Source organism: Rhinolophus hipposideros (genome assembly GCF_964194185.1).
Source record: "Rhinolophus hipposideros genome assembly, chromosome: 9".
Classification (NCBI taxonomy): domain Eukaryota; kingdom Metazoa; phylum Chordata; class Mammalia; order Chiroptera; family Rhinolophidae; genus Rhinolophus; species Rhinolophus hipposideros.
In genome coordinates this window covers 68,357,730-68,385,272 of record NC_138055.1, presented here as the reverse complement: position 1 = coordinate 68,385,272, position 27,543 = coordinate 68,357,730, and the positions used below count along the sequence as shown (strand labels likewise).

The window sequence follows — 27,543 nt, the reverse complement described above, 5'->3', positions numbered from 1 at the left end:
GGAACTTTTAAAGTTGGTGTGTGTGTGTATAGGAAATAATATATGTATTCATGGGAACATTCAAGAGTTAGTTTTTATTTTACTTTATATTTTAAGGACACTGAGATAAGCCATTCTGCCACTTTCAAAGAGCAGCACAATAAGGTAAAATGGAGAAATTTTAAAATCTATTTACAAGAAGTTTAATGGTAACAGTAACAATAAATCTTACCACTTTAATATATATATCCCTTAGAGTTGTTGCATACATGTGTACATTTAAATAGTCCAATAATATTGAATATATCATGTCATATTGTACTATTTTCAACAATATATTGCATTTGAATTTGGGGGGAATAAAGCAAAGGCTTTCAGAAAAGTAAACAAAGTGTGACTAAATGCACTGAGTTGAGAATGATACATGGAAAAGAAGAAAGCCACTATTATTTTATTCATTCATTCAACAAACATGTATTAAATTCCTACTCCATGTCAGATATTGTACTGTGTTTTGGGAATAAATACAGAGACTGCCAAAAAATGTATACACATTTTAAGAAAGGAAAAACTGTACTAAAATTGTAATACTCAATATACACCAATAACAAAAGATTAATACAAGTCACATTTGACTTCTGCAATTACAAGAGGTGCTCAAAGTAGTTACAATCAGCGTAATTTTAATACAGTTTTTTCCATCCTTAAAATGTGTATACATTTTTTTGACACCCTCTGTATATACGTAAAACCTAGTCCCTAACCTGGAAGACAAAGTACAAGAGAATAACAGACAAAAAGCTAATTGTATTATAATATGATGGATGTTATAAAACACAAAAGGTGAAATGATTAATTAGTTCAGAAAAGGCTTCACAGAGGTAGTGACATTAAAGTGGGTTATTGAAGGATGAAGGATTACTCAGATGAATGAGGGAAGTAGCTAAAAAAAAGAAAATAAGAACAAATCCAGTCAGAAGAAACATGAGAAGAAGCTACTCTGTGAATCCTCAGTTATCAGGCTGAAGAGTTTGTGTGTAATAAATAGGCAGTAGCACACATAATAACATAACACAAGTAGTGTCTTGGGAAAATTAATCTGTGGTCTACAAGATGGCTTGATGTATGTAGAGACGGAAGACAGAAAGTGGCTCTTCTATTAAGTGGGCATGTGGTGATGATATAAGTAGAACATGCTGTTGCTGAAGGACTACTTGGTCTGTATATTTTGAATGAAAAATTGACTGGTATTGATGCCTTGATGCCCGAGTCCCTTAGTAGATGATGGACAGGAAATACTAAGAGATAACTACATGGCTTTTAGATTTGATGCAATTTATTTAAAGGTTGGGGAGGGAGCATCTATAGACAGAAATGGAGAAGTGAAAAAAAGTTTGGTTTGGAGGGCAAGCTAAAACATCAATTTTAAATGTTACAAGGAATGTGACAGTGCACTTCCAAAAAGCAATATGCTACAAACAACTGGAAGTAAAAGCCTGGGTCTCAGATAAGAAGTCAAATGTAAACAACCTTTGGCAATAAATTGTAGTTTGTATAAAAGTATAAATGAAATCTCAGAAGGGATCCACTGTTTTTAAATTATTTCTTATATTATTAGCATGTCTTATGTTGGTTTTTAGTACTATATGTAAAGAATGTTATTAAGAATTCTTATCATTAGATAATTCTTGACATTAGATATACTGAAGAAATTATATTCCTTGATGTCTCAAAATGGCTCCTACCTGAACATGTCAGGGTGTACAGGGTTAAAAGTGAATATGCCTGGTTTAGCCGCAGTCATGGTGATGAGTGGGAAAAGAAGAAGTTCTATTGAAAAGTAGGTCTGTCCTCAAGTTCCTATAACAAGGCTGACAATTTCTGGTGAAAAGCAATACCAGGAAGACACTTTAACTCTGCGCCAAAAAAAAGGAAAAAAAATTGAGAAAAATCTGAATCGAGATAAAAGAAAGTCAGATACATCAAACTAGACAAGGAAGATGAGAGCCAAGCCTGAGCCAATTCAAGTAGTGGTGAGGTGTTCACAGGCATAAAAGGCGCAGAAAAAAATTCCCAGGGCAAATGTGGGTGACATCAGAGCAGCAACCAGGACTCAATTTTCTGGGAGGATGGATCTGAACTCAAATGGCTCATTTGGTATTCCTGGAAGACAAGACTGCAGCAAAGTTGATGACAGAGTCCTAGACTGCAAGAAGAATATCTGCCATTCACTAGCTGTATGACCTTGAGTATATTACTCATTCTTTTTAGACCTCAGCACTCTCATTTTTAAACATATGTGGTTGTGAAGATTAAATAAGGGAATGTGTTCCACAAATATTTACTGAGCACCTGCTTTATCCAAAATGGTATGCCTGGCTCTGGGGACAGAGATACAAAGACAGGGATTAAAGGAAGAGGCAACGATGAAAACAAGTATTAAAACATCACCTGCTATGTGTAAAAACGGAGGTAGGTTCAGGATATAGTTGACTACACACAGAAGGCTGTGATTTCTTCTGCCTAAGGGAAAGCAGGAAAAAGCTTCTGGACTGGTAGTTTGACGTGAATCTTTAAGCTTGATTTGAGTTTTCTGGGCGGATACAGCAGAAAAGACGGAAGGACGGAAAGGAATATCTGGGGAAACTCATGGAAAGGAATATCTGGGGAAACTCCTGGAGGCCTGAAACAGCATGATCTATTGGGGAGACCAGAGTTTTGTGTGGCAGAAGGTAGAGAGTATAATAAGGTAAATGACTAATGATTAGCACACGGACATAGACAAGAACAAAATCATCAAGGTCTTCTGTGCCACATTGGGAAGCTAAAAGTGACATCACCAGACCAACATTTAGAGAGAGAACTATGAATAAAGAGTGGAAAGTGAGCCAGACTGAGAAGCTACTAGAAACAAAAGTAGGAAAACACTGCATAATTATGCTCAAATAACACACGATGTGGGCTTCTTCTTTGTGACAAGATATTGTACCAATTATTTCTCTAAAATTTAGTTCAATTTTGGGATGACCAATAGTGATCAAATGGGGTATTTAGTTTGGAATTCCAAAATGTATGAGTAAATTATAGCTATAGACATAAACATAGACATAGATACAGATATGAATGTAGATACACATGCAGATATCCAAACAGATACAAATATTTTCTTTTTCAGTATTTCACTTGTTTATTTAAAGTGTGATGTCTTATTCAAGTTTTTAATATCATGGTATACTCTTAAACCTAGATAAAGACACTTTCATAGTTCTTGGAGTCAAATCAATAAGAATGTCTGATAAAAATATTTGCACAATGTAATTTAATTCCATACATGTTTATTGACTGCTTCATATATATGTCTTGTGTTAGAGGCTGGAGAAATGAACACAATTGGGGCACAATTCCTGCATCCAAGCAACACTGTCCATGAAAGGAAAGACAGATAAACATATAACTCATCAATGCTATGTGATGGGTGAAGCACCAGTAGCACAAAGTACAATGGGAGTACAGAGCAGAGGGAAAGATACAGGTAAATCTGTTTTCAGTGTCTGTGACTATGTTGATTCAACTTCAACCGATCTATGATAAAGAGAAAAAAATAAGATATATAATTTATGGTTTACCTTTCTGGAAATCTATACTACCATGAGATAAAGACATTTAAGATTTCATAGGTTACACAAAATGCCACATGAATCATTACTGATCTGAAGCCTTTGCTTACACAAGGCTAGAACAAGGAATAAATGTATATCTAGAAATGCACAGTTTGGCTTTTTTACTCTTGTTCTTCATGACTTATTCAAATCATGACAAAGGTTAAGCAGAGGAATACAATCGAGAATTCAAACAAGAAAAGCAAATGTATTGGAGAGAAATATTCATTGGGTTTTATTTATGTGCTATCTCTATAACTTTGCAATTATCATCTTTTTTTTTAATTAAAGCTTATTGGGGTGATACTTGTTAGTAAAGTTACATAGATTTCAGGTGTACAATTCTGTAATACATCACCTTGTGTGTGCACCACCCAGAGTCAGTTCTCCTTCCATCACCATATATTTGACCCTGTTTACCCTCTTCTACCACCTCCCTCCGCCCTTACCCTCAGGTAACCACTAAACTATTGTCTGTGTCTATGAGTTTTTGTTTCTTCATTTGTTTGTCTTGTTCTTTTGTTGTTTTCAGTTTTATATACCACATATCAGTGAAATCATATGGTTCTCTACTTTTTCTGTCTGACTTATTTCGCTTAGCATTATAATCTCAAGATCCATCCATGTTGTTGCAAATGGTACTATTTCATCTTTCCCTATAGCCAAATAGTATTCCATTGTGTATATATACCACAACTTCTTTATCCATCCATCTATTGAAAGACATTTGGGTTGTTTCCATGTCTTGGCCACCGTAATTAATAACAGAATTACCATATGACCCAGTAATCCCTCTCCTGGGTTTATCTGAAAACATTTATCCATAAAGACATATGTGCTCCAATGTTCATTGCAGCTTTATTTACAGTGGCCAAGACATAGAAATAAAGTTATCATCTTTTTAAAACACATTAACACGTGCCATATTTATAAAAATTAGGAATTATTTGGATTCCTCATTTCCTGAAATTTTAAAAAAAATTTATTCTGTAATTTTATATTGTCATCCCACCTTTATAAATTTCTAAAATGCCCAAAGACATTTTAAGCTTTACTCAGTTGAAGATTAGCTAAATGTATTGTGAAATATTATATCATTATTTAGCTGATTAACATTTTACAGACAGCTAAATCACACTGATAGATGAAATAAAACTAAAGAGCTAATGAAAATAAATGTTGCTTCCATAAAACAATGTACTTTAAAAATAACATTTCAAAATCTCATGTTTAAAATGCACATAAAGAAGACGTTAATCATTTTCATGCACAGCTTGTTAAAGCAGTCCACTTATATTAAAATCAAACTTGTGTAAACACAGATATATACAGTAGGCATTGAATAATATTTTTTAAAAATAATCACCATTAATGCCTACAATGAAATAAGTACTAGACTGAAAATTGTATCTCTGTATTTGTTTACATAATCTTTTACAGAAAGTGGTATATGAATACAATAATCCACGCAGATCTCTATTGATATAACATTATTCTGTGATTTCACACAAGCTTTATACTTAAGTAACTGAAATGCATTCTGTAAGTTATTTGTTTTAACTATCAACCGTATTTCATCCACAGCCAAGCCACCAATGTTCTAAGATGACTTAATCAATCCATAAACAAAAAAGCAATTATATTTCTGTGAACATCTTGGATGATTTTTATAAGCTTCTCATAACCCCAAATAACTCCCTGCATAGGTTTTTATGAACTGCCGTACTCTCAAACATGACTAACACAGAGAGTGAGTTAAATTGTGAGTCTCTTCAATGACTACATCCTTCAGCTGTTTTATATTTTATTTGTAATATCCAAGCTAAATGTGTCATGTCTCATATTATCCAAGATGTGACACAGCTGAGGGAAAATTCTAAGATGGAACACAAAATGTACTGCATTATATACAACCAAATTCTAAACGTTCTGCAGACTTACCTACTCAAGATGCTTAAAGATGTAACAATATTTATATGGCAGAAGTTACCACCAATTTAGTCACTCACATTTTTGTTAATTATGATAATCCTGGGCCTTAAGAAACAATCGTGAAAGTACTTCGAATAATGTCAATCATAGTAATAATTACAAACGGTTTGTCTAATTACATAGCTTTCTGATTCCGGCAGCCCAAAAAAAATCACTATGAACAATCACCATATGCCATGTGTGTTCATATAACCCCCTTACAATATGCATATCATTTCACTTCCCTTTATTTTTTTTTAGGATTCTTTGACTCCTTTCCCTCTATTTTCCTTCAAACATTTCTCCAATGTAGTTTCATATAATTTTAAAGTCAATATTCTTTTTAATTCAATAAATGAGTTCCTAATATAGAGAAACTGTTATAATCTTTCACAAATGATTTCTTGACCTTCCTTTCATAATTTTTTTGTTAACTTTTATCCAGATTTTTATTATTAAGACCCTCATAGATGCTATACTTTGGATTAAATGCTGAGAAATAATGGAGGAATAAACAGTCCCTAACTAGAGGAAGCACATTATTTAGTGGGGGAGATTTACCTCCTATCCTTGGCTAGATACCATGAACTCATTCCCACTCTTCTATATGTCACTTCAGGATCCTCTTCATAGACTTTAAGCTTTTGAGAGATAAGAGTCTCTTCATCTTTTCAAAAATACTATCTCTACTTTGGCAGTATGAATCTTTTTCTCTATCTCTATGCTTAATTTTTTGACAAGTTGATAAGACATTTCAATAAAATCAAATTTGCCAATCTCTTTTGATACACATTTGTTTCTCACATTCATCACAAGGAATCTCTATTTTGCAGGCACATTAATAATAACCAGTCGAAGGCACTATAATATTTAATTGATAAAATATAATTCAGAATATTTTTAAATGCATACTGATTAATTGTCTTAAATAAATTAAATTTCTGTTTAAATGCTAATGGGAACTTTCTTATATCATTCAAATCTGGAAGAATTCAAGGATAAGCTAATCAACACCCAGAAGTTATTAACATGTTTACCAAGTGGTTAATTCATTTAAGTTATTTTAATTTGTGAAATAAATAATAATTCAAACGACCTAACTCTGTAACAAAAATGTTAACTTGATGAATAAAATTTATTAACACATTTTTATGTACTTAAATTTAAATATTTATGATAAAATGGTCAGTTCATCAAATAGCCCAGCCTGTTAAAACTTTACACTTGTTGCCAGATTACTCAAAATCTTAATGAAAAGTAATGGCTATTGTAAGTAGGTAAATCTGAGTAAATATTAGAGAACATGTTTGAGCCATGTTATATAAAAATAAAAATAGGTAGCTAAATGTTCTAATTGTTTCATCATTTGGCTAATCTGCTAAGGCTTACAGCATTAAATTTTATTTTCCAGATATATCCAAGAATATGAACAGTCTGATTAAGGTTATGGATCTATGTTTTTGAGCTACTCCATAAACAAAGCAATTTCTGACAAAGGCATTGTTGGTTAACTAAGAGCCAAAAAAAAAAAAAAAAGAAATTTATCTACATCTACTAACTGAAACCTTCACAATAAAGATAAAATACAGTGTATATAAGAAAGAAATTGATATATAGCAGTTCCATGCTAATAATATCATGAGGTTTATTCCATGGAAATTAACAAAATTGAATGCCTCATTTTAGGTGCTGGATAATTCTTTGAATGAACTAAATAGAATGGATAAAATGTATGACTGAATGGAATGACAAAAAAGTGGCAGCAGTCTATAAAATTAGTTTATATAAAATTATTGAACTAATATACTATTAACAACATTCAAGAAAAGCATTACTGGATTATAAATTTGGAGAAATGAAAATAAAATGATTAAAGGAATTAATTGGACACAGACGTATTTGAAGTAGGTTCTTAAAGAAAAAAGCATTCCCACATATCTTCATTTTTAAAGACAAATATGACACATGTTGGACACTCTAATCACTAGAAAGAATTTTATTTCATTAAACCCAGAGAGAAATAAAAAGGTAAGAATATGAATAGTTTTAAAAAGGGACTTACTTAAACTTGTGACTTAAATAACCTCCACAGAGGTTATTCAACTTAGTGCCAAAACATGTTCTACCCCAAATTATTTTTTGGGATTCACTGTTGAGGAGAGTTGCCAAAGTGGTGGACTGTACAGAGGTCCAGCCATTACCATACTTTTCAAACTCTTAAGAAAAATGGTAATAAAGATGTGCATTCTCAAGACTCCTAGCAGAATGTCTTGCTCTATTTCACAGAGAATAAATATATACAAAGTGTTTAAAGGCACACAGAAAATGCTACATAAGTCTTTATTATAACAAGTGTTACTGGAGTAATTGAGGCAAAATCTCCATTCACCTTATATTATTCTCTCTCTTCCCCTCCCCCCATTTTCTCTTTACAGAAAGCTCTTTTGCATTTTTTTATTTTTATCACTTGAACTCACTACTTTCATTTCTGACAGACTTGTCTAGTAACAACATCTCAACAGTATTAAAGGAATCTTGATGAAAAGGAAAAAAAAAATCCCATAAAGTGTTGTGGGCTGAGACAGTCATTCCTTGCTTAGAAATGAGCTGTGTCCTGATGTCTTTTAATACATAGTTGCCCAGTTAAGGACAATTAATCATTAGAAAATTAATGAATTATTCTCTGGTTGCCCACTTAGTCCCTAACTGTCATTTTTTGTTGTGTTCATGTTAGAGATTTGCAAAGCAAATTATTTTTAACATATTTTGGAAAAGGCTGAATAATATCTGATGTTGCATAATTCATATATTGTAGGAAGATAAACATTTTCACCAGGGGTAGTAAAAGAGACAGATTAAACAGTGGTATTATCTGCTATTGCCAATAATATATATTTGAGAACAATGATGCCTAACAAAACATAGCATCATTTTGGTATAAATTTTTGGTGTTATCAACTTTTTTTGGCTTACCAAGTGATATCTGACAGCTTTTAGCAAGCTGGAATATTTTGCTTACAAAATAGTCTTACTTGAAAAGAAAATAAATGGGTTAATTTTCCCTCTAATATTTCTATGAATATTTTTATAAATATTATAATATTATAGGTCCAGGTTCAGTAAGAGTTTGCGTCTTAGAAAGTGGTTAATCTTGTCAATTTATTGGTTACTTCAGAAATTCCTAAAGAAATATAGAAAGACCTTGACACCTTGCAAACCTTAACACGGTTTTTGGAAAAAATAATTTATTCCAAAGGGACTACTCATTTATCATATATCTTTAAGTTTAAAATATACAAAACCCCAAACAATTTGTGTCTGTCTGAACAAAATTACTTTGCTTTTTTTTTAGTTACTTTGCTGTAATATATATATATATATTCTTAAATATATTTTATATATATATTCTTTAAGAATATACATGGAATTTCAATTTGCAGCTTTGTTTTAAATTTTTAAATTCATATAGAAAATAAAATGTGAGGTAATCTTACTAAAATCCTCCCAGACACGTACCTGGATATATATAGAAATATATGTGAATATATATGCATACTAATGAATTATGCTTGTTTCTTCTTCCCTTTCTAAAGATATCTCACTTAACAAAAGCTGGGCTTTCATCTGAAACAATAAATTAAGCAGATTTTTTTGAGACTTAGCACACCTTGATAACAGTGAAGCTCTTCAAAAGCTTCCATTTCCTAAATAGCTGTGAAGCCAAAGTCTTGATTCTTTTGTTTACAAAAGTATGAATATATTGTCTGTTGTTCAGTGGTAGTTTTATCCTCAAAAATGCATTTGTACCATAAAATTTCTCAATCAATTCACGTACAGGTAGCCCCCATATAACACAGTTGTTAGGTTCCTAAAAAATGCCATGTTATGAGAATCTGTGTTATACAAAACAAAGAACCAGTACACAAAAGGGTACAGTTCCTGTTTTAATTGTTATTCCTTGCTAGAAATTCTTAATATCTCTTCAGTCACCATCAGTTAGGATCCAAGTCTCTGGCCTGCTTCTTAACACTGAGGTCTTTTATGGATTATCATAATTTGTACACTCTTTGAATGTCAGTCTAATCTTCAACAGAGGATAGAGACAATTGAAAACATTTATCAAGGTTTTGGGCAGTACGCCTAGAAACATCCTGAGTATTTAGCATAATCAAGTTTAGTTGCATGATTCTCCATTAAAAGTCATCTTGTAATGAAGAGTTATTGGATGTATGCACATTAGAACTCCTCCTACAGTTACTGAGACTTCAGATATGGCAGACAGGGCCCTTTCCTTTACTGGCATCAGCTGCTGTTCTCACTGAAGCTCTTACATCCTCTGTGTATTTTCCTTGTCTTGTTATAGGCCCATTTTCCACCAATGCCCCAAAATACTCTGACCACTAATGCTAAGGAAAAAGCAACCCTTTCTCCCAGAAGAGGGGGCTATAGCACCCCAGTGATTCTTAAATGAGAAAAAAATATTTCTCCACTCAAAAAAAAAAAAAAAAGAAAGAAAAAGAAAACGCTCTATATTATCAGCAGAAAAAGAAATTGCAGAGATGGGAGAAGGGAAGAATAAGGAAAAGCATGTAGAGGTCCATTTTGAAGACTGACCCCCGAATGACCCAAGTAGGAACTTCTACTTCCCTTCTAGCCTATGAAAGTAATGTCACTTTTAAGCTACTGAACAGGATCAAAAAAAAAAAACACCCACAGATCCTTGGGACTAGCTATGAGAAGCCTTTAAATTTTTCACATTCAATATCTGTCAGTCATTTGAGAATAAAATATCACCAGTCAATTTAAAACAATTGGATCACCTTCTAATTTACTGACATCTCAGGAATAGACAAACACAGCTATATAAAAAATAGACAAACACAGCTATATAAAAATTTGTATGGTAAGATTTTAAAATGAATATTCAATTCCCAAAAGGTCTATCTCTGACCCCTCAACTGGGCAAATATATCTTGATATTGATGACTTATAAACAATAGTACCAACATACCAACTATTGTTGAAACATACATTAACTTAGAAAAGCGTGTGAAAGCATTTTTCTCTATAGACATTAAACTCAAGATGGACTTCAGAAATGAACAGCTAAAGAAGTAAAATATTAACTAAAACCAAGATTTTTTTTCTCTCTTCTATTTATCCATTTCTGAATAATAGTGTTTATTTTTGTTTAGAATGAGTAAATAGTACTTTTACATTTAAACCGGAAAAAAACATTGAACTCAGTAAACGCTCACAGTAGTTTCCCATTATCCAGTTTCCTTTTCCATGGTTTCAGTTATTCACAATCAATCAGGGTCAATTTTTAGTAAAAATATTAAATGGAAAATTTCAGAAATAAATAGTTCATAAGTTTTAAATTGCACGCTGATCTGAGTAGCATGATGAAATCTTGTGCTCTGCAGTTCCGTTTCACACGTGAATCATACCTTTGTCCCATGTATGCACACTGTATATGCTATCCATCTGTCAGTCACTTGGTAGCCATCTCAGTTATCAGATTGGTTATGAGACAGAGAGAAAAAGAGAAAAAGAGAGTGAGAGAGAGAGAGAGAGAGAGAGGGAAAGAGAGAGGAGAGACCACATTCACATAACTTTTATTCAGTATATTGTTATAATTGTTTTATTTTATTAATAGTATTGTTAATCTCTTACTGTACCTAATTTTTAAATTAAATTTTATCATTGGTATGTATATATAGAAAAAAAAAAACAGTTCTATAGGGTTTTGTATTATTCATGGTTTCAGGCACCCACTTTGAACATATCCCCATCAGATAAGTAGAGACTACTGTTTCTATTTCAGTTCACCAGTGATTTTCTCAACTTCTCTTTGGAAAAAAAAAAATTTAAAGTAAAGATAATTTTATCGCAATAACTGTTTTATATTTAGCAGGAAATTTTTGTTGGAGCCTATTAAAATGATACTGAGTCTAATGGCAGAACTCAATTTTACTATTTTAGCCCTGCCCATGATAGAGACAATCAAAAACATTTATCAAGGTTTTGGGCAATACATTTTGAGATATCCTGAGTATTCAGTATAATCAAATTAGTTGCATGATTCTTCACTGTTATCTTTATGCCCAGGTATGTGTTCTCATAAAAATTTAGGGAGAATTCCCAGTCTTCATACTTTATTAGCATATAAAGTTATTTCTGTGTGAAGCTCCACAGCATCCCAACTCACTTAATAAAAGAACATACACTCATGTTTAGTAATTTTCATTATAGCAGTACATCCTTATAATGTTATATTCTGGAAAGTAAAGGACACACATATAATATAGCCACAAGTTATGCAATATGTACAAGGAATATGATTTTGCCTGCATCAGCACCAGGTCTGGTAAAATAAGGAGTTCTTTATAGAATCATTTTACTATTTATCCTTTTCCTATATTAAGACTCTCTTATCATAGACTTTTTCAAATTAAAATGATCAAGAATTGTTGAAGAACAGTAATTATGTTTCATGAGTCTTTCCTTTTCTTCCTTTTCAGGAAACACAGTATGATTTAATATGACTTCTATCAATACTGTGTTTCCCTGAAAATAAGACCTACCCTGAAAATAAGCCCCAGTTAAGATTGTCAACCAGACGGACGCATTTAGTACGTTATGACGATGTTCCAGAAGAAGATGTCATGACTGTATTTGAATAAATGTAGATTGTTTTACATGAAAAAATAAGACATCCCCTGAAAATACGCCCTAATGCATCTTTTGGAGTAAAAATTAATATAAAACCCAGTCTTACTTGGGGGGGATTTACAGTATAAGGCCTGGTCCTATTTTCAGGGAAACACGGAAGCGTACTGTTACTTGATCCATCCAATAATGCTGTCACTAACAGCCAACTTTGATAAAATAATGTCAAGCAAAAGAATTGTTTGCCCCATGAATTGTATCCTTAGCCCTGAGCTGAAGAAGTTGCCTCTGATGAGCTTGACACTGCTGTTTGATGAATGAAACATTATAAAAGGCTTATGTTCTTTCAGAATAGCCCACATTGCCAGCACAGATAAGAATTGATTTGATGAGACTGAGTCTAGATACGAAGATTATAGTAATTATTTTGTAATCTATATATAATTGCTATAAATCTAGAGTGTCGAAATAGACTACCGCGGTTGGAAATATTAGGGCATCTATACATCAAATCAATGCACCTTTCCAATGGAGCATTCCTTCTCCAGATCTGTGATGCCTTCTCACATTTGTGTAGTAGTTTATACATTTCAAAGGCCTTGCAAGTTATTTTATCTTCACAAAAATTATGTGAGTTTGCCAAGTCAGTACAATTACCCCATTTTTCAAATGATAAGGATGAGTCAGAGAAGTGAAATGTCTTTCCTGGAATCTGAATTTCTTCTTTTCAACCCATTCCTCTGACCTTACATCATACTACCGGCAAGGGCCCATATCTATAAAATGGTAAACTTGATCTGTTTGTTGGGAACCAAACTATCATAATAGATTTTATTCCACGCAGTGTTCCTAATATAAAAACTGACTACTTCTGTATCAGAAACTGACTCTGAAAACAAACACACATGCACAGAACCCAAGATTTTACTAACAGTTAAGCAGCCTAAACAAGCATACTGGTCTAAATCAGTACAACAGCTTTCTTAACAATACTGTGTAATAATTCTGGGCTTCTTTACTGCTATTCCATTGCAAGTAGATTGTCATAGTAATCTCTCTAGCAAATTGAAATTGCATTTCAGTGCTTGAGCCTTGGTGTCTAAAAATGATAAAAGCACTATTTTTGAGATTTGAGGCAAAGGAGGTCAGCTTCTGAATTTCTTTACTCCTGACGTGAGCCTGACTTCGGGGTTTTCTATTTTAGGCTAAGCTCTAGTGAAGCCCAAGTCATGCACTCCGAGGTAAGCTTTTGTGCATATTACAACAGTATTAGTTACTGCTGACACAGCCATCACTCTTGTTCTTTCTAGTATTTCATTCATTCTTTTGCTGATGCCATTATGAAAAATCATGTTGGCACAGCCTGAAAGTCACTTACTATCCTCTTTTATTTATATGGCTAACATATTACAATTTTTTTTCAAAGAAGATATTAATGATATATTTTTTTTTAATTTATTTATTGGGGTGACAATTGTTAATGAAATTACATAATTTCAGGTGTACAATTCCGTATTACATCACCAATAAATCCCATTATGTGTTCACCACCCAGAGTCAGTTCTCCTTCCATCACCATATATTTGATCCCCCTTACCCTCATCTCCCTCCCTCCACCCCCCTTACCCACTGGTAACCACTAAACTATTGTCTGTGTCTATGAGTTCTTGTTTCTCATTTGTTTGTCTTGTTTTTGGTTTATATACCACATATCAGTGAAATCATAGGGTTCTCTGCTTTTTCTGTCTGACTTATTTCGCTTAGCATTATACTCTCAAGATCCATCCATGTTGTCACAAATGTTCCTATATCATTTTAATGATATGTTGATGAGCAATTTCTTTAGAGTTTCTACTTATACACTTTATGAACTTATATATTGGGGTATGCTACAAACTAAATAAAGCTACTAAAAAGCAAACACAATCAACAATCAGAAGTATTTATAACCTTTACAATATGAACATAATGAGAAATTATAGCAAGACCTGTTCCTCCTCCCTATTGCCTAATTAATTGTGATGGAGTTTAATCTTTTATTTCTTAGTTTAATAGGGTGAGTCTTCTGTGTCACTGTACTTGTGCCATCATTAATTACCATTCCTTAATTATGAAATATGGATTTACAAGAAATGAAATCTTGTATTTTACCATCCCAAGGTTCTTATACTTCCAGTGCATGGTCTGTATTCTAAGGACAGTCTCATATGTGTTATTTACACTCCGTGTTCATTTGCAATACCTCTTACAAAAATGCTCATCAGAAGGCATACATTTATAATTTAACTGATAAAAATGATAAAGGAATACAAAAAATATTTTTTTAAAGAATCCAGTATAAGGACAGTGAAACAGGATATATTGCCATGATGAATCTATTAAAAGCTGTCAGTTTTCACCCCATGTATAGTTCTGTTGCTTACTTTTTAAATTTTTCATAATGGAGAATAGAAAGGATTTTATCATAGACAGCTGAATGAGCTTACCTATACGAGTAACAAGTCATTTGTAGTAAGGATATCTTTTAATATTAAACATAATGAAATTATAAATTCAGTAGTAATCTATAGCATAATGAAATTTTAGGCAAAGTTGGTAGAAAGTCATCTAAAAACAAAAGATATTTTTAGAAATGTTTCAACATCTTTAAACATTGAAGTTTCAAATTTTACATTTGTGAAAAATACTTATAATATTGCATAGTATTGATGATTTTTCTTCAAAGTTCTTTAAAGGCAGTTTTAATTAATTTCAATACCATGATAAAACAGTTTAAGTAAGATTTTAAAAACTGTATCACATATACTTACATACCTACATACATAAGGCTAAGTAAAATTATCTCATACATCAGTGTAAATAAACCATACTGCCTTCGTAAAATATGGACAAAACTGCAGGAACATAATTAAAACATATCAATATGGTATGCCATTGCAATATTTTTTCCTGTGAGATATGTCATATCACAGTTTTTAATCAGCAGGAGTTGGTTGAATTTATGGTAGACAAGTTATATCATGACTTACAGATATCTTTATATTTCACCTTGGTTTAAATAGTCTTTAAACCATACTTGTAATCATGACAGATAATTAGAAAATCACTTATTAAAAATTCACGCACCAAAAAGAGTAACATAAAATAAATATATATTATCATTTATGCTATATCACAGGTAAAATTTGACCTTCTGCAATTTGATAAATGTTGGTATTTTGCAACTTTTATATAGTAACACTTAAACTAAATTTAAAATTTGAGTTCCAAAACAACATACATCCTGCATCACATTTAATAATAACAGTCACTATTGATTAATGGAAGCGTATATAAAAAAAAAAAAAAAATTATATTAGAAGACAGATAAAAATCACATCATCTTTTCAGTTTTTTGTTTGTTTTTCCCCCCTAGGATTCTCTAGAACATCACTGCTTAAGGGACAAGAAATCCTACTTCTTTCAGACATACAGGTATGTTCCTAGAGTGTGGGTAAAACGTGCATAACTCTTCATAAACTTAATTACCTCTTATTAAGTCATTTAATCCTAAAGTATATCTACAACTATAATGCGTCAACAATTTTAACTTATTTCTGTTTCATCACATTGAAGAAATATTAAGTTCTCATTTTTCTATATACTGAAAATTCTATATACTTAAAATATCACTTATTAATTACTGCTAACTTCTCTATTTAAAGACAGTTTGTTATAACATACCACAATCTAAAACATTTCTTTTTTCATTTAACAGTGTTTTTTATTTTTTAGTTAAATTTATTGGGGTGACAGTGGTTAGTAAAATTACATAGGTTTCAAGTGCACAATTCTATAATGCATCATCTATGTAGGGCATTGTGTATTCATTACCCAGAGTCAGTCCTTCTTCTATCACCATATATTTGACCCCCTTTACCCTCTTCTACCACCTCCCTTCCTCTCCTACCCGCTGGTAACCATTAAACTGTTGGCTGTGTCTATGAGTTTTTGTTTCTTTGTCTGGTTCATTTGTTGCTTTTAGCCAATAGAGCATGAGACTCTTAAAACATTTCTATTTAGAAAAGTTGTAGCATTTTGAAATCATGTACAACAAATCAGACTCTATTTAGTACTAGTACATAATTAAAAGAGAACTCTTTGGGAATAGTATTTTAATGTACAAATTAAAATTACAAATTGAAAATTGCAAAATACAAATTTACAATTTTGGTTACTTTTTCTTTATTGGACATCTAATATTTTCCATGTATCAGTTGGTATTTTAAGTCACCTCTAATGATAAAAAAGCCCGATGGAACACCAGAGCAATCTTTGGCTGGGAGCTCTAAATAATTTTTAAACAGTGCACTTACCATGTTCCAGCCAGGGTAGAGGTAGTCTGTACCAACAAATTCAAAGTAGTGAGCAAAACCTTCCTTTAGCCACACGTCTTCCCACCACACAGGAGTCACGAGGTCACCAAACCACTGCAGTGACAAAATGAATGTGTATCAGATAAAATCAAATCTATCCCAGAATTACTTTATCTAAAATTAAATGTGATAAACTATGATTATCATAACTGGAATTCATTCCTCAATTGATTTGGGGATTTTAAAATGTGTTGGGGTAAGACTATTGATTTATCTGACTACTTGGATAAACATTAGTTTCTGTGTTGTTCGTTTTTTGTTTTTTTGTTTTTGTTTTTTTTTTGTTTTTTTTATATATAAATGCATTCAACGAAGAACAAAAATAAAATGACCAAGGAACACACACCAACTTGCAGAAGAAAGGACTCAAGAGGAAAAACAAAACCTGATCACAACTGTCTTCGATATTTGAAGACCTACTATGTAGAAGAGGAAAAGGCTTGTGTCTTGTGGTCCTACAAGGTACAAATCAAGACTAATGAATGGAACTTAGGGTTGATGGATGTCTTCTGAGAATGCAGGAGACGCTCTAACAGACTGAGATGGCCAACCATGGAGAATACTGCCTTAGAGGTGTTGAGTGACTCATCACAGAAGTACTGAAGCATTGTTTTCTAGTTGCAGAAGCAATTCAGAGAAGACATAGGCTGATTGAAGGAACTAAGGGCTTTTAAAACACTCTGCACTGGACTCGCCATTAGTCTATGGTAATGAGGGGCTGGACCAAAAAAATCTCTAAGATCCTTTCAATAAAAAACAATGTTGTAATTTTTAATCGGTGTTTTCATTAGATCACAATGTCTTACTCTGAAACCCTTGTTTAGTTCAGCAAAAGGTTAAAAGAATTATTTTTCATTAAAGAAAAAAATACATTCTATGCCAGGCGCATTCTTAAAAACTTGAAATTTAATGATGAAAAGTTAAATAATGTCTCTTCTCATGCAGCTGACATTTTATTGTGGAGGCAGGGGGCATGAGATAAAACTGAAAATAAAAAATAAGTAAGCAAATGGACAACACAATTTCAAATCCTAATAAAGTGTAATAGGAATGGGGGAAGGACCATCTTAGATTATGAAAGCAAAAACATTCTCTCTAAGTATGTGACATTTGAGCTCAGACTTTGGTGATAAGGAGGAGCCAGCCATGAGAAAGCCTTGGGCAATAGGATTCCACACAATTCTAAGCAACCCTTAATGTGAACACCCTAAGTGGGAATGAGTTATTTAAGAAACAGAAAGAAAAAGTGGACCAGTATCAAATCACATACAGCTTTAGGAGCGACAGTAGTACAGAGCTTGGTGACTGAGCTTTTCAATATTAATAATAAAGTATAATTTACTCAAGAGGATCTCTAATTGAAATACAAATAAGAGATAACTCTGAATATGGTGGTGACCACAAAATAAATGATATTTTAAATATTTTTATTCTTGATCAAAAATGCATATTTCTTCTTTAAAATGAAAGTCTGTCTTAAGAATTGTGACAATGTGCTACAGAAGTGTTCTAAGCAGAAGAGGCATATGATCTGAATTCAGTTTTTCAAAGACCTCTCTGGTTTCTGTGTGGGGAATAGCATGTACAGGAGCAAGACAGGAAGTAGGAGAAATGGTTAGAAGAACGTGAACTTCAAAGGGGCTAGAAGCCTTTGGAGGAGGATGGTGCTTTGGAACCGGTGAAGGGGGTGAGAGCAAGAGAAGTCACTCTACCTCCATCCAGGCCCTGAGATGCTGGAGATGTGAGCAGGGATGCTGGAGGACAGCCAGGTCCAGTTAGTGGGCCAAGGCAAGGAAACACTCAGAAAAGAAGATGGAGCTGTAGGGAGTTCACTTCAGCGGCAGTGGGGACAAATCATAGCAACAGTTTTTTTGTTGTTAAATATGTACCCTTTGTCTAATAGTATTCTAATTGCTTTGTTTTGGAAAAACTTCTTTGGTCTTCTCAATAATCCTAAACTGTAGATATTATTATTAGCCCCGTTTTACACAGAAAACTAAGACACAGAAGAGTGGAAAAAAAACTTGCAGCTATTAGGTGATATATGGCTGGGATGACAGGTTCTTAAATTCAGAAGTCAGAGTGGCAAGTTTTGGAGATTGTCAGGGGGGTTGGAGAGTGACCTCATCAAGGGAGGGGTAGAGTGGTCTGAAGATGAGACCCAGATGATAAAGGTGATCTGTGAGCTGGTGATGAAGGCAAACAAGTTTGTTGCATGATGCCATTTACCCTGACTGACAGATTACTGATCAGTGCAAACTGGAAGCTCAGTGCCTGGGAGTGACTGCGCTTTCCTGCAGCTTCTGTGAATGGGAGGGAGCCGCTGGGTGAGCCTGCTTTCTGAGGCAGCCTGTGGGGCAAGAGCACTTTCACCTAAACAAGACCATATCTGGACCTGTTTTATCCCACTGCCCTGGGATGGGGAGAACGCTCAAATTGACACATTTCTGGGATGTTTCACTGTGACTCTCATTTGGAGACAAGAACCACTTACCATGATTGATTAAGCACTTAATACCTATCAGGCTCTAAACTGAGCACTTAACATATATTATGCCTTCAATAAACGCAAAAACCTCAGGATATTTTAAAAAGAAAAGAAGTGTGACAATAAGTAGGTAAGGAGAGAGAGTAGACAATAATTAGGCAATGAGAGTGAAAATTATTATGTTTCCTAGTAAGTAACCTAACACTAACTACTGAGTTATAACAATAAAGTAACTTATTAGGTTGTTGCAAAAGTAATTGTGGTTTTTGCGATTATTTTTAATGTTTTAAACCGCAATTACTTTGGCACCAACCTAATAGAATAAAGAACAAATGAAATCCAGTTCTAGGAACATTGATAATATTACTGATGTACTCATTTCAACAGAACTATACAGATAACTTGTTTCTAGAAATGTTCAAAAAGGAAACTTTTTTTGCCTCAAAGAATTGTATTTTTAGCTGGAAACCCTTCTCTTTAGCACAGTGGAGGAGCTCTGGTTATCTCTGCAATGGATCCCTGTAAGGCTCTGAGGCAAAGAACACATGTCCAACTTGGCCAGCATGACAGGTACAAACATCTTACAGGTTCACTGCAAAAGGCTGACATTTAGGTAAATGGTTGTATGGCCTGGACCAATTTATCATTAAGTCAGCATTCATGTATTAGCATTAGCATTTCACCTTTTTTCACTGACAGGATTTTCCACAACACTCTTTCTTAAGTTTTTCTAGCTTTTTAAAAAGGTTTTAGGTTTATAATACATTGAAGTCCTACAGTATCACAAGGAAATTTCTGGTGTTTTGACTTAAAAACTATCCATAGTTACAGGTAACAAGGACCAACATTGCTTTCTATTAGCATGAACATTTATTTTCAGTTTTTTTCTCGCTACAATCAAGATTCAAATAAGCACTGCAAAATCTCTGTAATACCTTCCACTCATTGTAAGAAAGTGCATAAAGTCAAAACGAAATTAATTTTATCTTAGCTTCACTACAACGTTTGCTAATTTACATATGAATTTCCACACATGGCAAGACAAAAAAATATCAATCATTTGAGAACAAAGCGTCTAAGGCCGAGTTAGTGAAAAACTTCCTAAGTGTCTGTGTGATGGGAAAAGGGGAATAACAAATTGATTTCAGCAAAAGCAAATTTTGACATGTACACAAAACTCAGCTGCATCTCACAGCAAAGCAATAAATCATTGCCATCACTGCACTTACCATATATACACACCAATGATCACGAGAAAATAAAGCAAGGTTGACAAGGACTAGTAACTGGATACGGTCTCCAATGAGGCTGCTGGGTGGCAGTGCCATCTCACTCCTCAACTCAACTGACTGACAGTTGCTTATTCAACATGATCAGCGTGTTTGCTTCTGTTTGTGCTGCCATCAGAGAAAAACGATGTATCTTCCAGAAAGAACTACACAGTGTGCTATATACAATTAAAACTTAATTGGGAGGATAAGAATTTAGCTCCTAATCTAAGTATCTGAAATCGTTCCACATTCTCAATAGTTAGCAATTATACTTACACCCGATCCTTTTTCTCATACCTGGTGACATATCTCATGCACAATGACCATGGTGACATCCAGCAAATAAGAAATAGACGAAACACTGGGATCCAGCAGTATTCTCTGTTCCACAAAAATACTTAGTCCCCAGTTCTCCATAGCCGCATATGGATGCTTAGGCACAGCTAAAAGATCTAGAAATAGAAGAAAACAATTCCGAAGGCTTTAACAAACATCCCAGATTCTAAAGAGTCACGTCCCCCAAAAATCTAAAAATCCTGATTAGAAGGAATACTTGTGTCTTCGTAACTTTTTTCTAAACTAAACTACCTGCGGTTTCTACATGACAGCAGAAATATAGGCTGTCACTGTAAACACTGGCCAGGCCCATTCATCACGGTTCATTTTCAGACCCAATGCGGTAGGAGGCTTGAAGGATCAGCACCATTATTGATGGGCCCATCCTAATACGCTTCAGAAAGTCAAGGAAACCAAATGCAACAGAAACCTACAGAGTCAAAAGATATCGTGTCTTCTAATGAAAATATATTCAGTTCAGTGCAGTGACTACTGTTCTCTCATTTTTACCTCAATATCTTTCAAAAGAAAACATGCTATATCAGTGTAAACGTGTGAGGTGTCATTTTTCTAATGGCTTGAATTCTAATTTATTTTTGCAGTTCTATTAGAAATAAAATGTCACATGCAAATATAACATAGAGAAAACTATGGTAGTGGATATAGTGGAAAAAGGACTGTTGTGGGAACCTGCAGGCTTTGGCTCTGGTCTAGCCTCCACCATTAACTAGAGATATGACTTCGGTAAATCACTTAATTTCTTAAAGCCGCAATTCTCTCACCTATAAAACATAAGGTTATTGGCCTTCATTATCTCAAAAATCCCTTCCAGCTAAATCTATGATTAGATGATTCTAAGATTTCTGCTTATTTGAAAAGGACATAGAGGTATTACCAACTTCTGGTGAGGGTGACAAGAAGTTCATGCTTTGATGTACTCCCTCTGCTCCAAACACATAGTGATGATACATAAAATATTAAAAGGCGAAACTAAAATAATTTCTCCATGCTTGAAAATAAACCTTTCCACGGACCAGAAATGGTACAGAAATGCAAAATAGTGCTTGTGTGTAAAGCCACAGGCCTGCTGGGTTCTGGCTCCAGGAACAGGCATTCGCAGCTGAGAATTGGCTCCAGCAGGACGTGACGTAGCCAAAGAGACTGAAGCCAAGCTGACTGCTTGATGCCAGGGATTGAGGGAGGACATGCATGCTCACGAGAAGGGCTGAAGAGACCTGGTGCTCACTGCGTCTTGAAAAAGGTAACAAGTGGCAGAGGAGGGATTCAAACCTAGGCAGCCTGGCTCAGTGATTCTTCTTAATCACAATGACATAATGTTTATAGTCTCTGACCCAGAAGTTCCACTTCACAATATAAACCCTGGAGTAACTCCGAAGGAAGCCAAGAAAAAAACCGGTACAAGAATGTTTACTGCAATCTTGTCTACAAGGGTGAAAATGGAAAACTAAATGCCTTTCATCAAGATAATAAGCAAGGAAAATGTGAAATTGCTATACAAAGGAATACTATGCAGCAATTAAAATAAATTATCTCACTAGGAGATTCGAACACAGCATGTGTCAACATAGATAATCTGAAAAACATAATATTGAGGGAACAATGAAGGTGTAAAATGACCCTTACCATATACTATTTAAAACAAGCAGAATAATACCCTGCGTTGTAAATGAATACTCACACATGTATCCACATATCCAGACACATAATATTCAAATGATAAATACCAAATCCAGAATTACGATTGCTTCAGGAAAGAAAGGAGGAGAAAGAAATGAGAGATGGTCTTTTAGGTTCCTGGACCCAATTTCAATTTCTGGGTGTGTGGGGGGTCCCACATCACTAACAAGCAGTTCATGGGCACTAGCTGGGTGTCTGAGAATTCAACTCAGTTTGGACCCTATCTACCCAAGGATAGCATCAGATTCCACAAGTTAAAGGCTCAGTCTTTTAAGACTCCCCACACCACCACCCCTCGACACATACTGCAACATCAGAGGCCTATCACAAACCTAGGTTGTTACCTGTACTTCTAACTGACCGCGGTAAATCAGAGGTTCCCATGATCTCCTCTCTGGTTTGATTAATTTGCTAGAGCAGCTCACAGAACTCAGGAAACATTTTACTCACTAGATCATCAGCTTTTTATAAAAGGATAGAACTCAGGAACAGCCAGATGGAGGCAATACACAGAGCAAAGTAGGAGGAAAAGGCACAGAACTTCCATGACTTCTCCAAGCCCATTAACCTCCCCAAATCTCCAAGGTTTACCCACCCAGAAGCTCTCTGAACCCTGTCCTTTGGGTTTTTATAGAGTCTCCATTACATAGGCATGATTGATTAAATCACTGGCCATTGGCAATTGAACTCAATCTCCAGTCTCTCTCCCCTCCCAGGAGGTCAGGGGGTGGGAATGAAAGTTTTAACCCTCTAATCACAGGGTTGGTTCTCCTGGAAACCAGACCTATCTTTAAGTGAATTCCAAAAGTCACCTCATTAATATAAAAGATAACTTTATTGCTCTTAATACGTAGTAAATTCCAAGGGTTTGGGGAGCTGTGAGCCAGAAACCATGAAGGAAATACAGTGGTACCTCGGTTTTCGAACATAATCTGTTCTGGAAGACTGTTCAAGTTCTGAAACATTTGAAAACCGAGGCACAGTTTCCCTATAGAAGGTAATGCAAAATGGATTAATCCGCTCCAGACCTTTAAAATCAACCCCTACAACTGCAAATTTAGCATGAATTTTACTATCTAATGATACCATAGATCCATAAAATTTACAGCGTTCGTAAACCAAAATGTTCATCAATGGAGACATTTGAAAACCGAGGTACCACTGCATATATGAGAAATAAGTAGCTGGTCATTTGAATGACCAACTACATATTTCTTAGAAATCACAATATCACAGATGGTCACACAGGGATTGCAAATGTGTCTTCAATGTTAAGTTTTTAAAGCAGGTGATGAGAACATGGGCATTATTTGTATTATTGATTCTTTTCTGTATGCGTTAAATATTTCATAATAAAAGAATAAAATAATAATCTTACAGTTTGGGTGGCTTTATTCATGACTTCAACAAACACCTCAGCATTTGCCATGTCCTTAATTCTGAAATGCATATTAAAATAAGTCAGGTACGGTCCTTGTGTCTGCTACATGTTAAACCAAGAATGGCGACATGACTGCTTCGGTCAAGAAATAAAGAAAGGATAAAAAGTGCTGTAAAAAAGAGATAAAACAAATCTTGTTGGAGAGGTTTTTGAAAGTGGTAGTGTTTGACTTGGAGTTGAAAAGATAAGTAAGAATTAAAAAGGCAGACAGGGGTACTGTCTGTATTTATTCATACGAGTATTGAGTATTAATTGAGCAGCTCCTTGGCTCAGTATAAGCATTGTTCTGTCCGTTAAGCTCCTTGCTCCCTGCTCTCACGGCACTTATATTCATACGTGGGTGTGTGTAGGAGGAGGAGGTCAATTAACGTGTAATAAATGAATGAAAGAAATTTAGTAAATGTAAACGCTACAAAGAAAATATAACAGAGTAAGGCAGTAATTGACCGGTGGGATAAGGGAGGAGGGTATTTGTGATCAAGGCAGACCTCTCCAAGATAATCCCATTTCACCTCAGACATGAATAATGGTTGAAGCCAGCTGCTTGAAGCTCCATGGAAGATGGGACAATACATGCAAAGGCTGTAAGGTGGAAATGAGACAAACAGAAGGAAGGTCGGTGTGGCTAAAGCATAGAATGGAGAAGAATGTATATCTGAGAATTAGTACAAATTGCAAGTACGTTACAAATAGGCATTCTTCTATTTCAGATTTTAACTTGAGACCTTCCTTAAATATGAACAAACTGGGCAACAGAACAACATTGTGTCAACTCTGCCTGTCACCAACAGATGGCAACAGCAGTAGCCTATCTGGTGTCATTTACTTGTAGGAACCTGTGGATTTAGGAACAATCCTTTGGAAACCAAATCTGTTGCAAAACAGAGGTGCTTCTGTAAGCCCGAGTTCTCCGAGAGCCGAGCGTAGGCAGGCCCCCAAGACCAAGTGAGCAAATGAGGCCATACACTGGAATTTGGATTGGCTCAAAAGGCACAGAGAGACAACTCCAAACATGAGCCAGATGCAGAGTCTGGGAGTTTGGAATGACGAAGAAGGTACACTTAGGGGCAGTTATCAGACAGCAAAAGCCTGACAAGCAGCGTAGGCAGGTATGATGGGGGGGCAACTGAAGGTTGGCGCCAAAGATATCAGGCAGTGGTGACTTAGGCAGGCAACTGATTTCATATTGGTTTCCAGCAGTCTGAGGGCACAAAAGTCAGGCCTGGGTAACAAGACTGTACATCAACCAGACAAGGACTCCAGCAAATAAAGTCAGATTCAGATAAAATGATTAAAAACAGAATAAAACATAGAGAGCTCAGTAATAGGAGGCAGATTCTCAGAAATAGACAGGTGTTATAGCAGATATAGGGAACCAGGTCTATGGATGGTAGAAGGGAAAAAAGAAAAATTTTTTAAAAATAGATTATGCTATACACTCTCAATATACACTCTCACCTTTGAACAAAGCACTGAAGAAACTTGGAATTTGTTCCACTATTGAGATTTTAACTGTGCCTCTCTGTTCTCCACCTTCATAACTTGAGGAATTTCATGTAATAGCCTTGCTATATTTTAATAATATGTGTATGAAGTATATATCCATATAAAGACTTGTACACAATGTTCATTACAATTTTACTGTTAATAGCCAGAAACTGGAAATAAATGTCCATCAACAGGTAAATAAATTGTGGTATATCCATACTACAAATACTACTATTCTGCAATGAAAAGAAATTAACTATTGATATATACAACAACATAGGAGAATCCCAAAAAGTTATACTGAGTAAAAAGGAAGAAAACTTATACATGTTGTATGACTCATGTCATTTTTATAAAATTCTAGAAAATGCAAACTAATCTATGCTGTCAAAAAGCAGATCATCTTTGCCTGTGGACAACGATGAAAGGGGTTAAGAAGAAAACAACAGGAAACTTTGGGAGGTGATGGAAATGCTCACCAAGGTGGTGATTTCATGATATTCACACATTTTAAAACATCAGATCGTATACTTTAAATATGTGTAGTTTCCTGCATGTCCCTATACTTCAATGAAACTGTTTTAAAAATACCTTCTATACCTGAAATATTTTTTTGCTGAAAAAAGATAAGATTTATTGACAATGCGTTAAATTATTTTAATTTTTGCAAAATAAATTTGTCAAGAGGCTATATCCATTAAAATGTGCAACCATAACTCTTCAATATGCCTTAAAAACAGAATTTAAAAATGCCAACGTTCCATAATCCAATTTATTTTGAAATTCAAAGAAAATCCTGGATAAAATTATGCATAGCAGTCTATTTCCAATTAATTACTACAGTCCTAAAAATTATAGACAGATAGCAGATATTCATATAGCACTAGTGAATGTGATTACATAAATTAACATAAAAATCTGACTTTCTCTACGTGCTCCTTTCAATGCACTATAATTTGCCTTCTGCCTTTAACCCTATGTTGAAACAGCCCTTGAAAACCAAGATCGCAACATCTCATGGAAACTTCTGTTATTTTTTTAACATTGTTGAGAATTATCATACTTCGATTACGATCTGTTATAACAGGATATCCATTTTTCCCTCTACTTATTAAATTAGCCTTTCTTTTTTTGTTGTTGTTTTGTTTGTTTTGGTTTTTTTTTTTCTTGTCATCCTTTGACTTCTGAAAATCAAAGTTCCCAGGATTTCTGATAGTGGGTTTTTGTTTTTGTTCATTCTATAATACTAGTTTTCTTTGAATGTTCTCACACACTCCAACGTTGTCCATCACTACCCACATGCCCAGACAGCTCTTTTAGAGCTCTACAGGAAGATGTTTAAGCACATTTGTAGTAGACAGTTACTTGATAGCCCCTTAATGTACTATTCCTTCTCAAATAGCCCCCTCCCATTTCATCTGCCTTACACTTTCAGAAAACCTTGAAGCTCCTCTTCTGCACTCTGGGTAAAGTCAGCCACCATGAAAAAATGTCCCACTAGCCTGAAAACACCATGCTTTGCGGAACCCTAAAACCATATGAAAAGATCCGAAGAATCACCAAACGGAGCCTCATAGTATGTACGAACAGAAATCCAGTCTCCAGTATCAGGGGCAGTGTTCCGACACATAATTTTGGAAACCAGAAATATACACTAATGCATTCCACAGAATTAACCACTAGCAAAAAAAAAAAAAAAAAAAAAAAAAAAAAAAAAAAAACGTGTGCCATATCAGTCCTCTCCATTCTACTACAGTCACATTGTGGGCTCACAGATCATCATCATTTGTCTCTCACAATAAGATTCATTGCCCTAGTTGTTGGCTGCTCCAAAGCCTGGCTCCAGTATGAGGGTCTGGTATCCTCCAGCTCAGACATTTTCTGCCACATTATGAAGCTCACACACCATGCTCTGTCTAAGAGTGACAGGACTAGAGGAGATATATTTGAAACACGACCTCAGATACTTGTCAGTTGTCCTGCTTTCTCTTGACACTTTCTCTTTTGCCTAAGCCAGATTCCCGAGAGTCATGGCTTTCCTCCACGGTACTTCTTTGCCAGCCAATATCTGTCTTCAAGTTGTCCACATCCAAATTTGTCAATTCATTTTGAATTTGCCATCTAT

At 34.5% G+C, this 27,543-nt stretch overlaps 1 protein-coding gene across 2 annotated transcripts in view; it reads right to left on the bottom strand.

The window, feature by feature from the left end:
* The window catches only part of TRHDE (thyrotropin releasing hormone degrading enzyme), a 365,816-nt gene that overhangs the window by 140,593 nt on the left and 197,680 nt on the right, over positions 1-27,543 (bottom strand). For both annotated transcript variants that reach the window (XM_081060435.1, XM_081060436.1), the window contains exons 4-5: positions 20,753-20,907; positions 16,637-16,750 (exon numbers count right to left, since the gene is read on the bottom strand). In XM_081060435.1, coding sequence (XP_080916561.1) covers positions 16,637-16,750; positions 20,753-20,907 — 269 coding nt within the window. The remainder of the gene's footprint in view (positions 1-16,636; positions 16,751-20,752; positions 20,908-27,543) is intronic.